Genomic DNA, 16,477 nt, shown 5'->3' with positions numbered 1-16,477 from the left:
TTCATTTCTTTTTCGCGGTTCAAAAGTCAATGAAGCACTGAGAAAAATTTCCATAGCTAAGTAGGGGAACAATTTTCGTTGAATAAAAAACTAGGGGAACAATTTAGGTTGTAGAAGTAAAGTAGTGCATTGACGTATAGTAATAGTATTATTAGAACTTGACAAAAACATGTGAACCAAAGTATGGTAAGTCGTAGTGAGCTGGGAAAATAAAGTTTTCAACGAGGAGAAATTAAGTAATATATAAAGAAATGTCATAAACGTTTTTTAAACTATATAGCCTATGGACCTATTCCACGTTTTTTTTTTTTTTTTTTTAATGGCATTTAAGATCGTCATTTGTAGGCATTGGTTACAATGAATTTCATGTTACGTGAATATGAGCTCTATTGACTTTAAAAGTGATTTGATTATCCGAATAAATTAACCATGTCAATGGAACACAACTTAAGCTCTTACTCAAATTAATAATATATGGTTGCAAGTTCGTTTAATTTACTTGAGATAGAAAATGAAGCTTATTAGTGCAAGCCTTTAAAGAAACAACATCCCCTCGCATGTGCTAGTGATATTGACACAACTATTTTCTTTTTTCGTTAAAAAAAAAAGAAGAAGTAATTTTCTTGGCTTTTGCATTTTTTGAAGGAGAAAATTTTGTTTTTCAAACTCAAAGTTCGATCGGTACTCCCTGTGACTCATTTTATTTAACCATGTTTGATTAGAAGCAAAATTTTCATCAAAAAGCTTAAGGGGCATCTTCTACAAGAACGTCAACTTACGTACTTATGTTTGAGACTAACAGCCCCATATCTAAATTTACAAAAGTCAAAGCGCCAAATTTCTTGTGAAATTTAAACTTAATATTGCAACATGTAGTTGATCAGTTTGGATTAAGAATATTTATATTTGAGCTGAAAGAATTAAACGTATGATCTGACAACATGTGCAGCATCAATTGGATGACTACTCCCAACTCTCTAATAACTTATTCATAAAAATAATGGGTATATATATTACCCAAGTCAACAGTCTGGTACTCTAGTATGTCCTTTTTTCCATCTTTTTATTGGAATTTTCTACTTGGTATTTTCCAATGGAAAGTACGAACTAATGGAATGTTAAAAAGAAATTGAAAGTCAAATGTATGCGGGCTTCTTTGGCCATATAGCTAGATTAACGATCATAGTGTTGAGGTTCAGAGAAAACTTATGCACGCTCGATATTTATATCAAACTATATTAGCTAATCATAATTAAATGATAAATATTTCATACGTTCATTGATTTAATATAAATTACAGGTCATTCTCTATTGTAGGTTCCTGCTTTTGTATTTATTATTATTATTATTATTATTATTATTATTATTATTAATAATAAATTTTGTTTGACGTTTCAGCGAAAACAATTATAGTGCAAATTTAACGATTATAGAGTGTTGCCATTATACAAATCAGGTTCTATATTTAACGACTTCTCAACGCGCATTTGAGTGAAAAATTTGTCATGTGACGGACCTTTACTGTTTGTATTTTTTTACTCTTCCTTTTTCAGTTCTCATGTGAATTTGTATGCATCATGGATAACGACTACTTTATCTTTAAATAATTATTGAGAAGAAAAAATATATTTGTGGCAGCACCTGATAGCTGATTGTGTTTCTGCCACAAGATTTGGCACCCAATTGCCAACGAGTGAATGGTTAATCTAGTTCACAAAAGAAAAGACTAGGTAGACTTTTGTTAATCCAATATCTCATTCAAAATTCTAATTAGTATTAAAAAAATATTTTTACGCTTTTTCTTCAAAGTTCTGGTTTGATGCTGGGCTTGCTAATGTTGGAAAATTAAGAGAACAAGCGCTCTCAATATCTCAAATTCTTTCTTGAAAATAAGTGGAGGAAACGATTCTTCTTTACTTCACTCTATTTGTTTTTTCAATCAATATTTTATTTCTTTGAAGACTAATAGAAGAAAATATTTTTCAACCAACTTGACTTTCATTTTGGCTTATCAAAAACGACTATAATATCTAGATATTTATAGAACTATCCTAGCATGTACCTAGTTTAGTAAATGTATCATCATTTAATTCTATTCATTCCCCTTGTTACAATACATTAATATCCTAAATATATGAACTAACTAAATTCATGTATCACACAAATAAAAAACTCTTTTGTTCTTCTAAAACAAGGTTCACATTTCAACAGCTAAAGCCTTTGAAATATTACTTGTGCAATTCAAACATCAAACATTTAGATCTGAAGTTAGGCATGATTTTCCCAACTACAGACCTGTATGTTTGAAGTTTGAACTACCAAATCAAACTTCCGACTCAAATATCTAAAGTTGTCACAGGCCAAAATCTGAAGTTGAAATGTGCATCCCAGAAGCATTCTCTTCCCTTCTGCCCCTCTATGCTCACTACTTGCTTTTGCTCATGTTTGTTCCCTTTTAACCGATGTTATGAAGGAAAAAGACCATTAGCATTGCCTCGCATCTTCAATATAATCTGACTTTACCTTTAACCAAACTTCGATATTCTTCAACAAGTTAGGTGGGTTGCACTTGTGAACTGAAGTCGGAAACTAAACACAACCCCACGATTTTTCCAAACAAGAACAAAATGATTAATCTTCTAAAAAATAACCAACAAATCCAAAAGAGATTGTTATCTTACATGTCTGAAGTTTGCCAATGCTGGTAACAAAATATTTTGAAAAAAGCTGAATATAACTTAAATAGCATGATGTAAACGAATCCCCACCCCCCCCCCCCCCCCCCCGACACCCCAACACCCAAATTTTTACAACTATTTCTGTGTCTAACAGCTAACTTGTCTATGAAAAAGGATTTTGGGCACATGGAGAATGTCTATCTGGACTAAGTATGACTACTATCGTCACTCGAAGCATATCTGTTATCAACAAGATTTGACTATTGCTCAATAATATACACTAGCTGGGAAAAGATTGCAAATGGAATTTTGCTGCTTCCTCTAAGGTCCCCTTGCCATGCCTGTATTTGATACCAAAGGACTAATTTTATCGGACTTCCCGTTGCTCTTAACACCAGTAACCATCGCTACAAGTTCCTCTGCCTTCCCGTTTATCTTAACATCTGTGACAACAGGAAAGGTTTCGCTTTCCTTCACGTTACTTTTATCAGAGACTTGATAGTTTCTTTCTCTGCAGTTTTTAGCAATGTGCCCCTCCTTTCCACAAATATAGCACTGCTTGTTAGTGTGGTCCCTTTTCCTTGCTCCAACTTTGTTAGAGCGTTTTTCATTTCTATAGCGATTGTGGGAATCTTCTTCCTCTCTTATACGATGCATTAACATGTTGAGAGACATAACCTCTTCATGCATCAATCTAGCACGACAGTCCTTCCAAGAAGGCGGAAGTTTTGAAATAATAGCATTAACATGGAAATTCTCATCTATCCAGATTCCTGATGCCATGAGAGAATCGGCAATCTTGTGAAGCTCTTGAACCTGCTCAAGAATGGATATACCATCAATCATTTGGAATTGCAGATATTTGTTAACTTCGGAACTCTTCGTTCCAAAATCCTCGTCATAAGTTGCTCTAAGCTCTTGCCAGAGTTCTTTGGCACTGTAATTCTTCTTTGAGTATTCTTCAAAAAGTTTGTCAGACAGAGAGCTCAATATGTTGTGACAGCAAAGGTAGTCATCGTCAATCCATTTTTGCGCAGCCCTTTTCGCTTGCACAAATTCGTCAGTACCTAATACCAGATTTTCAAGAATGTACGGGCAAGGCTCAGTGAGCACATATGCAATATTCAATTGCTTTAGGGAAAATTCCATCTGATGCTTCCAGCAATAGTAGTTTTTCCCGTCAAGACGAGTAGTCTTAATGGGAAGAAGGCTCTGGGCAGGGAATGTTGTAAGAGAATTTTGTCGTATCTGTCTCTGAGGGGCGAAGCAAGGGGACAAATTAGAAATACCAGATCCAGTTTCTTGTCGCCTCTCAATAGGCATCTGTACCAGAGAGTTCGTAGCTGTTACTGAATTACAGATATCATCTCCATTTTCTTTTCTATTCTGCCCCTCCCGCTGATCAACTGACGGTGGAATATTGGTTTGGCTTTGTTCACTTGCTTGAGTAGCCGCCTCCAACACAGCCTGATTTCCACCAGTTTTCGATCTAGAAATGAGAGATTGAATCATTCAAAACAAAAAATAGTTGCTATTTCAATAAAAATACTCCAGTAAATATTGCAGCGGACTCCAGTATTTATTCAGATGGCTACCAGGAATCTCACCTTAGTTTCGATTCCATTGTTTCAATGGCTTCCATAATAGCCGGGAAGCTACTCTTGAATGATGACCATTGCCTAGCACTCAAATTAATTCCTGAGTTCATATGTGGGTGGTAATTGTCAATTCTTATGAAATGAGTGGAAAGCAAGAAGAAGAGAATTGATAAGCGAAAATTCCATCAATATCTATATATTTTGATAGAGCAGCGAACAATTTATATGCAGTGAGAAAACTAAGAAATGAAAATATGTACTGAACCTTTACAGAATATCACAGACACAAAGATGCCTCAAATGAAAAATTCTAGCTTTAGATGGATTTGGGAGCAAGGTAGGATGAAAAAGTCCAATGGTGACTTTAGAAGGGAAAGGAGAAGCTATTACTCGTAAGGTAGGATGATTGATGACACCGTACTCTGGAGAAGTTTAGAAGACAGAGAAATGGCAGGATATCTGATATCTGAGAAGCAAACCGGGATTGAACACAGTTTCAGGGAGTTTGTTGGATACCTTCTAGGTTTCTCGTGCTTTTCTGCAACACAGTTGTAAAGAAAATGGAACTTTGAGCCTAATCATCTTCAGAAGTTAGTTCACGAGATGATGAATGTCCAATATCATATAAGGAGCCAATATCAATTCCGTCGACCAATGTGGAACATTCTAACACCCCCTTCCCTCAGCCGCCCAGGACTGGACACCTAGAATAATACAATATTGGGTCAACCAAGAATATGTATAGTTCTGGCTCTGATACCATGTCAGGAAAATAAACTTATGGACCTAACTCAACCTCAAAAATTAGCTCACGTGGTGATAATTGCTCAAAACCGAATTCCCAAAATGCCTTTCTGAATATTCCTCAATGTCCTGTTTATTGACAGAACATGAGAAGCAAATGATTAATCATTTATTTCCGGAAGAAATTGAAGAATTTCGTGGGAATCCTACAAGATCCATTGGTTCTTTCTTCTCTGATAGATGGTTAGACCTTCATCTGGGTATGCTTCCTACCGAAAGGTACACTAGAGATCAGAAATTGTTGAAGAAACAACAAGATCTTTCTTTTCTCCCTCCCAGGCGATCAAAAAATAAAGAAATAGTTAATATATTCAAATAACCACGTATTTACAAAATGCCATCTCAATTCATACTATTTCATCAGATCCAGGATACGATATGGTTTTGAAGGATGACCTGCATATGAACAATTCCTACAAGACGAGACAACAGGATATTCCCTAACCAATATGGGACACACTAACAATTAAGTTCATCATGTTGCACATATGGTCATTATCAATTTTGACACCTAAACACAGCTACAAGAAGAATGGCAGCATTTAGTGAAGGGTACCTATTTATACATTAGCTCTGTTGAACAAACAATTGAACTAAGTAGCAAGCATGGAAGGTTTTAGATGACTCAAGAAGTTGAAAATGGTTTCAAGTGAAAAATGGCTGATAATTAAGTCCAAACTAGATTCAGCTATATCATAATAGAAGTTCCATTATTTGAGTATCTTTATCAAGGAAAAGGTAAAAGAAAAGTAACACATGCATTCTCACAATTAACTATACAACAACAACAACATACCCAGTGAAATCCCACAATGTGGGGTCTGGGGAGGGTGAAGTGTACGCAGACCTTGCCCCTATCTCGGAAGATAGGGAGGCTGTTTCCGAAAGACCCTTGGCTCAAGAGAAAACATGACGAGAAAAGGTCAGATAAGCACAAGCAATTCAAAGCAAAATGAAAATGAAACTAACGATACCGAAAAAATCATGATAAAGCAGTCTGAGAATGTAACTGGAAAAAGAAGAAGGGAATTTTTACAATCAACCAAAAAAGAGAAAGGAATTTTTTTAAGTGGAGTAGACATACCATAGGAGGATAAGGATAGCAACCCAGGGATGATTCAAATCACAGGGATTAATAATCCTATCTAACCTATAACCTTAATATAATACCAATCTGAAGGGTTCCTCATCTTCCATTATCATGTACAAGAAGACACTTAGAAGGTAGAAAATTGAATATTTAGCAAGCTTTTTTTCTTTTAATTTTGTTAACGGAGCTGTGGTGTCCTTCTTACTAACTTCTATTAATTATATACATCATCATAGAAAATGTTAACAAAAGAATTACAAGTGAAGTGATGAAAGAGCGTTGCCACAAAAATATCCTTTAAATGTTTCTTACTAGACGATGAAGTCATTGAAACATATTGCTGAAAGGGAGAACTAATACATAAGTATCTCTGAAAGCTTACATAATGGAGAAACCAAAGTGTTAGTCATTAAAAAATATTCAAATCAACCATTACTGGGAACTTAAGTTCAGAACCTAAAACAGACCTGCTTTTTTTGGGTAGCAACATTAGTTCTTGAACCTTAGAAGCATCAACCGGCAGTAAGCAAGATTTCAGGATAAGTACTACTTGCAAAATTACTTTTGCAGATCTTATAGTATGGTGCAGAAAATGTATTTAAAGTAGTGCATAATACTCTGCCAATAGTAGCATGAGGAAGAATTTAAAAAATTGGGGTTTAAATAGTGTATAGAAGTCCTAAGCAATAGGAAAGAATCAAGAACAGATTCCTCCATAGTGAGCTGGAGCAGGAGGTTTATGTGGGAAGAATCACTTAGTTTTTGTTGCTTGAAAGGAGTCCGATCTAGTATGTCGACTCCATTGATCCCTCTATAGGTGGAAATGGTTTTGGGCTGGAAGCATCAGCTCAGCAATTCAGAAGTTTGAGATGACTTGGAGCAAGTCGGACAATTTTGCCTTCTACAGATATTCTACAAATAGTCTATGTATATAGTTGGTTGTACATGTCGATGGAATCGTCCTTATTGAAGATGTTCAAGAAGGAAGGAACTGCAGCACTAGAAACAACACATCTTCACTCATTTCCAGACCAAAGACCTGGAACAAACTAGAATTCTATTTCAGGATAGAAGTTCCTCTGTCTACTCCAGGCGTTCCATGTCTAAGAGGAAATATGCTCTAGATATTCCGGTAGAAAATAAATAAAGAAGCATAACGGACTCATCATATTTTTTGACTTACTCATGGACCCCACCATCTATATATATTACTACTGTTTCTTATTCTTTTGATTGGTAAGGAAATAAACCCCAACTCTAGTTACTTACAGGACAGGAAAAGCTCTTAGGACATCCAGGCCGTTGTGGAAGAGTAATCCCCACCACCCACGACAACCCCACCTGGAAATTGAATTATCTCACGGTATAAAACAAATGAGGTTGATATGTGACAATCAGAAAACAATGCATATAGAGTCCAATCTGGTATTCTAGGAAAGGACCAAACTTATTGAGATTGATTGTCACTTCATCTGTGAGAAAATCCAATCTAGACTCATATTCACCAATATTCGGCCCAACTCATGACTATGAAAGAATTAGGGCAAATGATCTATTGCGTACATGTTCACCAAGGCACTCTAAGGTCCGCGGATCAAGTATATTTGTTGCAAGCTAAATGCCTATGACCTATGCACTCCAACTTGAGGGGTGCAGTGTCAATAATACCAGATTCCTTGGTTTAGTAACTTGTACATAATCATGTGAAATAACCTGGAACATTTTGTATTGGTTAGGGGATTATTTTGTATCCTTGTAAATAAGGTGCTGTACTTATTAGAATAGGTAACACCACCTCTGGTATTTGGAAAGGACCAAACTTATTGAGATTGATTGTCATTGAGAGTTAGCATAATCTCTCTCCTCGTCTCCAACTTTTCACAAAGCAAGCAATATACATCATCCTCTTGGTAGGGCTGAATGAGTAGTTATATAAGGAGCGAAGAATAGCTCATATTGCATCAGTATTCAAGTTCAAATTCTCCAAGGTTTCCTTTCAATGTATATGGTGTGATTTGATTTGGACACGGAGTTTAAGAAGAAGATTTACGGGACTTGTTATCATAAACATGCCATGAGATTTTTGTGCCTATAAATTCATGCCAATAAGGGTAAAAAGAAAATATAAAGTTAAATTGTTTCCAAATATAGAAAATTACCGTTCTTTTTGAAACCGAACTAGGAAGAAAATAGTGCCACATAAAATTAAATGGGAGGAGTCAGATTTAACAAAGTTGAACAAAGCAGAAGTCAAACTTAGTAAATTTGATTATCTAAAAGGGCAGCCCGGTGCACTAAGCTCCCGCTATGCGCGGGGTCGAGAAAGGGCCGACCACAAGGGTCCCACGCAGCCTTACCTTGCATTTCTGTAAGAGGCTGTTTCCACGGCTCGAACCCGTGACCTCCTGGTCACATGGCAGCAACTTTACCAGTTGCGCCAAGGCTCCCCTTCAAAAATGTTAATAGAACCACACTGACTTAAATATCAATCACACTGACTCAGTGCAAACTAAGGTATATTGGTTCAAAAGATGACTTCAAAGATTAAGTCTGGCTATCTTATGACAAATCTCAAACGTGTGTCTAGCAGGTCAATAATCAATATCAAAATACTTGTTAGTTAGCTTTATATGCTTTTATAGTTCTCCCTTAAAAAGATGACTTCAAGATTGACTCGGTTATCTTACAACAAATCTCCAACATGTTTTCAGCAGGTCACTAATCAATATAAAATTGCTTGCTAGTTAGCTTTGTATGCTTTGCGAGTCCTTGCTCTTAAACTATGACTATGACCTCCTCCAATCAGTCAAACGCCTAGAGTTAGTTCATCGCTTATAATACACCCTGGGAAGCCTACATCAGCGTGTATATAAGATGAGGATCTGTAAAAGCTTATTTCAAATGGTTGTTTGCTAAGTTTTATTTCTCCAAACTCAAAAAATATTCAAGAGAACTACAAAAGCAGTGTATTTTCTTCCTTAAGTACGAAAAGGAAATTAAGATAATAGCTACTGTTTGACTAGAGATATTTGAGAAACAGCATAAGAAAACAAAGGACCTCTGGTATCATTGGTTCATGCGGAATTAGAATAAACAATCAACCAATCAACTAGGGTAATAAAATCTTTGCAATAGTTAGCTAAGTAAACTCACCTCTGACAGAAGGAACCAGCTTTTCATCTTTTTCATAAAAGTCACGTATTGACACAAAGGGCTTCCCCTGAATGTCAAGAATACCGACTCTCGTCTTGTCTGACAGCTACACAAGAGCAACCAGCAAACTTAGGGACAAAATAGAACATAGACATCTCTTTAAGTTCTAAAACAATTTAAATTCTTTCAGTTAAAGGGAAAAGGAAGTCACTCATCTGGGGTTCAGTCATACAAGCTACATTTAGGTCAGGAAACAACACAAAAATAAAAAATGGCATAGCAGAATGCGAATTTCATTTCTGTGATCAAGAACTATCAGGATGTCACAAACATTTTAACCACATACAATAAAACCTTCATATATTTTGCTAATTTTTTGTTCTGTTTTATTTGTTATCCCTTTGATATTTTTTTGATGACATGGGAACCCGCAGCCGCTACCCTTCGGGTGCGCACAGGATAAACCCAGCTCTTGTGCAATAGCTCGCAAACCACACAGGAAAGATAACCCGCACTAGGCAAGCCCTATGCGACGAGCTCGACCAGAAGGCAAATCCCTTGCTGTCGTAGGCAGGGGGTTTCGAATCTGAGACCTCCATTATGAAAGCCTCATGCTCAACCAACTGAGCCACCCTTGCGGGTTTGTTATCCCTTTGATTTGACCAGATAAGTATTTTTTTTCGGGAATATGCATAAATACCCCGCTGAACTATAGTCGAATTTTCAGTTACACACTTTATCTTTGTGAGGTTCCAATTACCCCCTTCAACAATTTTGAAAGGGAATTAATACCACCCAGCAGCTGACGTTTCATATCCTTTGCATACACGCGCGATGACCTTTAAAAATAAAGGCAGATCCTTCGTCTCTTTGCCCTCTTCAAAAATTTTCCAGCATTTCTCATAAATAATGTTTTTCCCTTTAAAATTATCACCATTTTTGGTGATACAAGTCCCTGCATCAGTTTTCATTCCTAGAAAATCTTCTTATTGAGTATTTCTTCATCTGACATTTTGAATTTCAAATCAAAAGAAAAGCACAAGCTCTTCTAATAAAAAGGGCAATTAATGAACTATGCAAGAGCAAGCGACGATCATCGGAAAACACCTCCAACGATGCTCTCTTCCTTTTTTGTCTCTTAAATCACTTATTGGTTTCCAAAAAACCTTTTCTGAAAAATTTCCCAAAGCAGCAAGACCAGTCGAGCGACCTGGCTTCTAACTAGTGAAAAGGTCATCAAAACCTTCACACGAACGGAAAATTCATCCGACGAAACCCTTCCCATTTTCCCGTTTAAAGAGTATACAAATTTGGGGGAAAGAACTTAAATTAGAAGCCCTAGATTTAAAATGTAAAATCCATTACCTATTCAAACAAAGTTCAGTTTCAAAACCACTGTTATGAAGTTACCTATGTTGCTTGGACTCTCCAACAATGTCGCAAAGACCCGTGTCAGATTCTCCAAAAATGCACTACTTTTGGAATATCCGACAAGCACCCGTCCACATTTTTGAAGAGTCCGAGCAACACAGGAAGTTACAGCTTCAAAGGATCGAAAAAGGCTGCCAAACAGTTGGAGAAGATAAATTTTATGCAAAGAGGGACAAACATAAGCCCATTTTGACTCCACCTGACCAATAGGGATCTAACATCACTTCTCGCGCCTTTAAGGGTGTGCATTCAACCTTGTTGACAATTCAGCAACTGAGGTGGTACTAATTTCATTCTAAAATTGTGAAGGGGGTAATAGGACCCCCGAAGACAAAGTTTGCAACTGAAAATGCGACTATAGCTCAAGGGGGTATTTATGCCTTTTCCATATTTTTCACGTGCAAACAGCTAATACAGTAACTAAAGTTGAGAATGGAATGCAATGATCATGACTTGCCACGTGAATTACTGCAACTAAAACCAGCAAAGAATATAGGCTTCTGCATTTTTATTTGGACTTTATATTCCACACGCACAATGGGATAGCAACAAGCAAAGACATCATAAATGCTTTAGACAATGAGCTCGGAATAACCTTGATAAATTTCTTATTTGGTGCACAAAAACCTCAGCTTTCTCATTGCACTTTTTAAAAAGAAAAAGAAAACTTTGCTTGCCAGATAAATCCCAGGAGAAGCATATCAATACCCTTTTCTCTTCCAATAAGTTCTTTAATCAAAATCAATCATTCAACTACCTCTCGATCCATATTTTGACTTTTATTGACTCCTTGCGAAGGGGGAAGATCCGGTGTATCCGAAACAATTAATTAAGAATTCAAACAGACTTTCTTTGCTCAGGTAATCTTAAGGAATACTTTTTTTTTTTTTTTTTTTGAGATGAATAAGGCTTACTTTTTCTTCAACTGAATCATAATTACAAGAATCTAGATTTGAGTAAATCTAGATTTGAGTATCATGTTGTAAGAAAAAGAATGAATCGAAAAAAAGATTTTTTTTTTTTTTTGTTGAGTTGAACGTGTTAATAGTTGGTGTTGAATTCATTCTATTCGAGCCTATTACGGATCCTCTTTCTTATTCTAATATATGTTTCAATTATATCAAATACAAGTTTTACAAATTTAGTTCCCTCTTCTGAATACTCTCTTCCCTGCTTTTTGGTCAAAGAAAAGGCCTTCAAATTTAAACTTGATTTTGGTGTCTTGCAAAATTCACTGATTAAAGTAAAGAACTCATCAATTTCTACTGATCATGGTTTTTAAATCAAAGTATCCATACACGCAAACAGCTCGGCTCCTCTTCTATTTCCTGTATGCCAAAACCACCACTTTCCAGTTGTTCAATAACCTAATAGACACTTTCTTGTTTCCCACAATAATGATTTTACTTTGCAGAGCTCCACACATAAGAAACAAGAAACAATTACCATCAAATCATCCATCAGAAACACAAATGTATCAGTAAGTTTAACATTGCTGATTATAAAAAGGCAGGGTAAAGGATAAAATAGTATTATTAGATAATAAGCAAAGACAAAATAAAAAGAAAAAAAATAAGGTAATGACAGGATCACACCAAATCATTCACTATATAAAATGAGACTTTTCATCATCATATACAGATGGATTTAACGATACGATACAATAAGTAACAATCAAAACAAAACATCGTATTTAAACCAACAAAAAAACACCTAACAACCATCCAAACAAGCTGTAAATTTTAAACTGGTGCTCGCTCTGTTTCAATTTATGTGATACACTTTCCTTTTTAGTCATTCCCAAAAACATACATTTTCTTATTTGACAACAATTTAACTTTAAACTTTACATTTTACGCTTAACGAGATTTATAACCACATAAATATCTTTGGCTTATTTTAGACCATAAGATTCAAAAATCTTAATTTATTTGTTAAATTTCGTAGCCAGTCAAACTACGTCACATAAATTGAGCCAGAGGAAGTATAAAATAAAGATAAAAAAATAAAAACTGAATTTTCACTAACCTTACAAATAAATCGATAGGATTCAACAAAACGCTCACTAGGCAATGAAACATTTGCTTCTTGTTGAGTTAGGTTTGCTGTCAATTGTTTTTCACCTCTTTTTACTGCTTCACCGTTACTTTTACTGTTATTATCCAAGAGTAAAAAGGATTCTAACACACGTCTAATGAATTGTTTTTCTTGTAAGTCGAAAATCTGTATACCTAACAGGTTTGCTGCATTTGTTCTGACACTGAACTCTGTTGCTGTTTCTAAGTCAGCAGTTTTAAGGATGTCTAAGACAACTTGTCGGATTTTACGGCGCTTTGGTTCTGGAATTTGCTCCATTTTTTGTTGTTGTGTGAAGAGAGAGATAAGTGAAAAGCTGGATTAACAGGCTTTGTTTGGATGGTTGTTACACTCTTTATACTGCAACAACAACATATCCCACCAGGTGGGTTATAATGCTCCCTCCGTCCCAAAAAATTATCATACTTTTCTTATTAATTTGTCATAAAAAGATTTATAAATTTCTGTATTTAAAAATAATTTAACTATTTGTTTTACAATTAATATAAATATCTGAGACTTATTTTGGACTACACATTTGAAAATTCTTACTTTACTTGTTTTTAAAAAAAAATCACTTTTTTTACAACTACATTTCACCAAAAACTATAATTTCAAAAACTATGGCCAAACACAACTCCAACTTCAAAATTCCAAAAAAAAAAAGTGAATTTTTTTTTTGGTATTTATGGACAAACGGGGCCTAAGACAATTTTTTGGGACTTTCTATTTGTTTTGATTACAACAATGTACCCGCAATATCACAAAAGTAGGTTCCGAGAGAGAGAAGATGGATCCATTTCCTATTTTTATGGGGTAGAGAGGCTTTTTTCGATAGACGTTTTGAAACGTAATTATTGCAGGATTGTAAGAAAAATAAGACAGCAAGATATTAAGATACAAAACAAATGGAGCAACACATAGTAATATTTGTTTTGATTGTTAGTTATATATTTATTATGCAACGTAAAATGTTATGTAACGATGAAAAGTCCATTTAACGTAACTTGATTTAGTTTAGTTTTTTTCTCATTTTATCGTTGTTTCTTAAATAAAGCAGATTAAGGCTTTGTTTATGTCATGACCCTAACTGGCGGATCGTCGGCACCTACCATAATACTAACTAGTAGGCGAACCCTGACCAACCACCCAAATACTCATCCATTTTAAAATCAAACTTTCTTAAAACTCACAATATTGAAATAAAAACTTCATACAGACTCTGTTTCAAATACAATAAAACTGAAAAGAAATTCTCGGGATCTAGTCTAGACAGGTACAAGAGCTCCTACTACACAAGGAAGACAAAATAAATGACCCAGCCTCTGCCTGGAGTGAGATAAGCGAGACTATCGGAGGATACCTAGAAATTCACACGAAGAAACTTCAACTTAAACCTGTAACATATCTACACCCCAAGAGGGATGTAGCAAGAGGTTCACCACACGTACGATAATTTGTCGACTGAGATTAGTTCATGCAACACAATATAAAGTCAATAAGATAAACGATAAGTCAAAGGCTCTGATTTTCAATATAGATTCCTTCACTATCACCTCATTTCTACTCCAGCCTATTCACTTCTTTTATTCCCAAGAATTACGTCCTAATTAATCACAACCGTTCCCTTCCTTTCCTTTCAACTTATTAAATCTCGTCTCCACGTTCATCCTATCCTCTAATTTCTACCCTTTTATCTGTAAAGTTTATCTACTCAATTTACTTACTACGATGTGATGCACCTAGGGAATCGCTCACAATCTGAAATCCGCTACTACACTTACCCTTGTAATAACCACCAACCACCCAATCTCAACGAAACCATAAAGTTGCATAAGCAATATAATCGACCGGGCAAGACACACATGCATAACATAGAAATACGAGATGTAGTGAATGCGTACGCGATGAGTGGCCCAACCACGCCGTACATACATGCTAAGATGTCATTGCTTAGTAATCACGACTGCAGGACCCACGGTGTCCATGTACCACTTGTTCGGGATACTTTCGACTCCGAGCATAAACCTCCGCTCCGAAAAGAACCTCGAACGCAGTTATATCAATATATCCCTCGTTTAAACGAACCCCTGACCACGAGCCCATAATCTAGGTCACATATGTGCCTTTCCATATATCTGTACGTAACAGTATTTCCTGCCGTCTTATTATCAATGCTCAAATCATCATTTCGTATCACAATATCACCGAGAAGATCATATTAACTTCTCACCACAAAACATCAACTGTAGATTCAACACACATGAATAGTGGCACGAAGCCTACACAGTCACTCAATCAATTTCACATAGTTTTAGCTAAATTATAGAATATGTCCATCCAAACTCCATGTCAGAAGACCTAATCATGCAGTCTCCCGTCAACTCTACAAGTATATACGATTCGCTAATCAAAGTCTAACTCAAGTAAACCATAACCTACCTCGTTGACGAACAACTAATTGAATCCCCATGAATTACTCGCCTTCCTAACCTTCATCCGAATCCATGAGAGGTAATAGTCGTAGGGAATGGTGGGGAGGAAATAGAAAAGTCTCTTTTTCTTGGTGTCAAGGGTTTTTCTTTCATATGGAAACCTAATAGCAGCCTTTGAGAGTCTTTTATTAAAAAGGAGAGCAAAATAAACTTAAGTGACCAAAAACGCGGTCACTGCCCCGTGTCGACCGCTATGTCCGCTATAGCAGTATCACTATGGCGGTCCGCTTCCTTCCATGGCCCACGATTTTCTAATTCTATCCAAAATTGATTTTTCCCACTCTTAATCCTTAAAACACTCCATAGGGCTTATTATTTACGATCCTAGACTTAGATTGGGCATGGGTTCGCAAAGTGTTAAATAACGACCGGACGGGTCGTTACATTTTAGGTGGGTGTTGCGCTATTTATAGTTACGTTAAATATAATATTTGTTTTGACTATTAGTTAAGTTTTTATTATGTTAATGTAACATGTTACGTAACGATGAAAAGTTTATTTAATGTAACTTGATTTAGTTTAGTTTTTTTTCCCCTCATTTTATCGTTGTTTCTTAAATAAAGCAGAGATTAGGGCTTTGTTTGGATGGGTCTTACACTATTTATAGTTACGTTAAATGTAATATTTGTTTTGATTGTTAGTTAAATTATTTATTATGCAACGTAAAAAGTTATGTAACAATGAAAAATTCATTTAACGTAACTTGGTTTAGTTTAGTTCTTTTCTCATTTTAAACGTTGTTCTTATTTGGTAAGTTAAATTTTTATTGCAATGTAAAATGTTATGTAACAATGAAAAGTTCATTTAACGTAACCTGATTAAGTTTAATTTTTTTCTCATTTTATCGTTGTTTCTTATTTGATAAATTCATTTAACGTAACTTGGTTTAGTTTAGTTTTTTTCATAGTAGTCGGACATCAGGTGAATATTCATGTACCGCTCTTTATTGGTCCCGAGGGACGAAGGAGGCTACGTTAGCCGAAAGATGGTTATCGGTTCAAGAACGTAAGGTATCCCTGCTTTTTCATATATTCTATCATTGTTTCTTATATGATAAGTTCATTTAACGTAACTTGATTTAGTTTAGTTTTTTTTCCCCTCATTTTAACGTTGTTTCTTATTTGATAAGTCCATTTAACGTAACTTGGTTTG

At 35.5% G+C, this 16,477-nt stretch overlaps 1 protein-coding gene across 1 annotated transcript; it reads right to left on the bottom strand.

Moving 5' to 3' along the window:
- Window positions 1-2,878: 2,878 nt before the first annotated feature.
- Window positions 2,879-13,159, bottom strand: LOC132068604 (uncharacterized). Its single transcript, XM_059462239.1, has 4 exons — window positions 12,783-13,159; window positions 9,324-9,429; window positions 4,286-4,376; window positions 2,879-4,167 (listed from the first exon to the last, which is right to left on the bottom strand). The coding sequence occupies exons 1-4, from the start codon at window positions 13,107-13,109 to the stop codon at window positions 3,000-3,002; spliced, it is 1,692 nt and encodes a 563-aa protein (XP_059318222.1). The 5' UTR covers window positions 13,110-13,159; the 3' UTR covers window positions 2,879-2,999.
- Window positions 13,160-16,477: the final 3,318 nt, after the last annotated feature.

Source organism: Lycium ferocissimum, chromosome 8, assembly GCF_029784015.1.
Source record: "Lycium ferocissimum isolate CSIRO_LF1 chromosome 8, AGI_CSIRO_Lferr_CH_V1, whole genome shotgun sequence".
In the NCBI taxonomy this organism is placed as follows: domain Eukaryota; kingdom Viridiplantae; phylum Streptophyta; class Magnoliopsida; order Solanales; family Solanaceae; genus Lycium; species Lycium ferocissimum.
The sequence above is the reverse complement of the archived record's forward strand: the minus strand, read 5'-3'. Positions and strand labels throughout refer to the sequence as shown.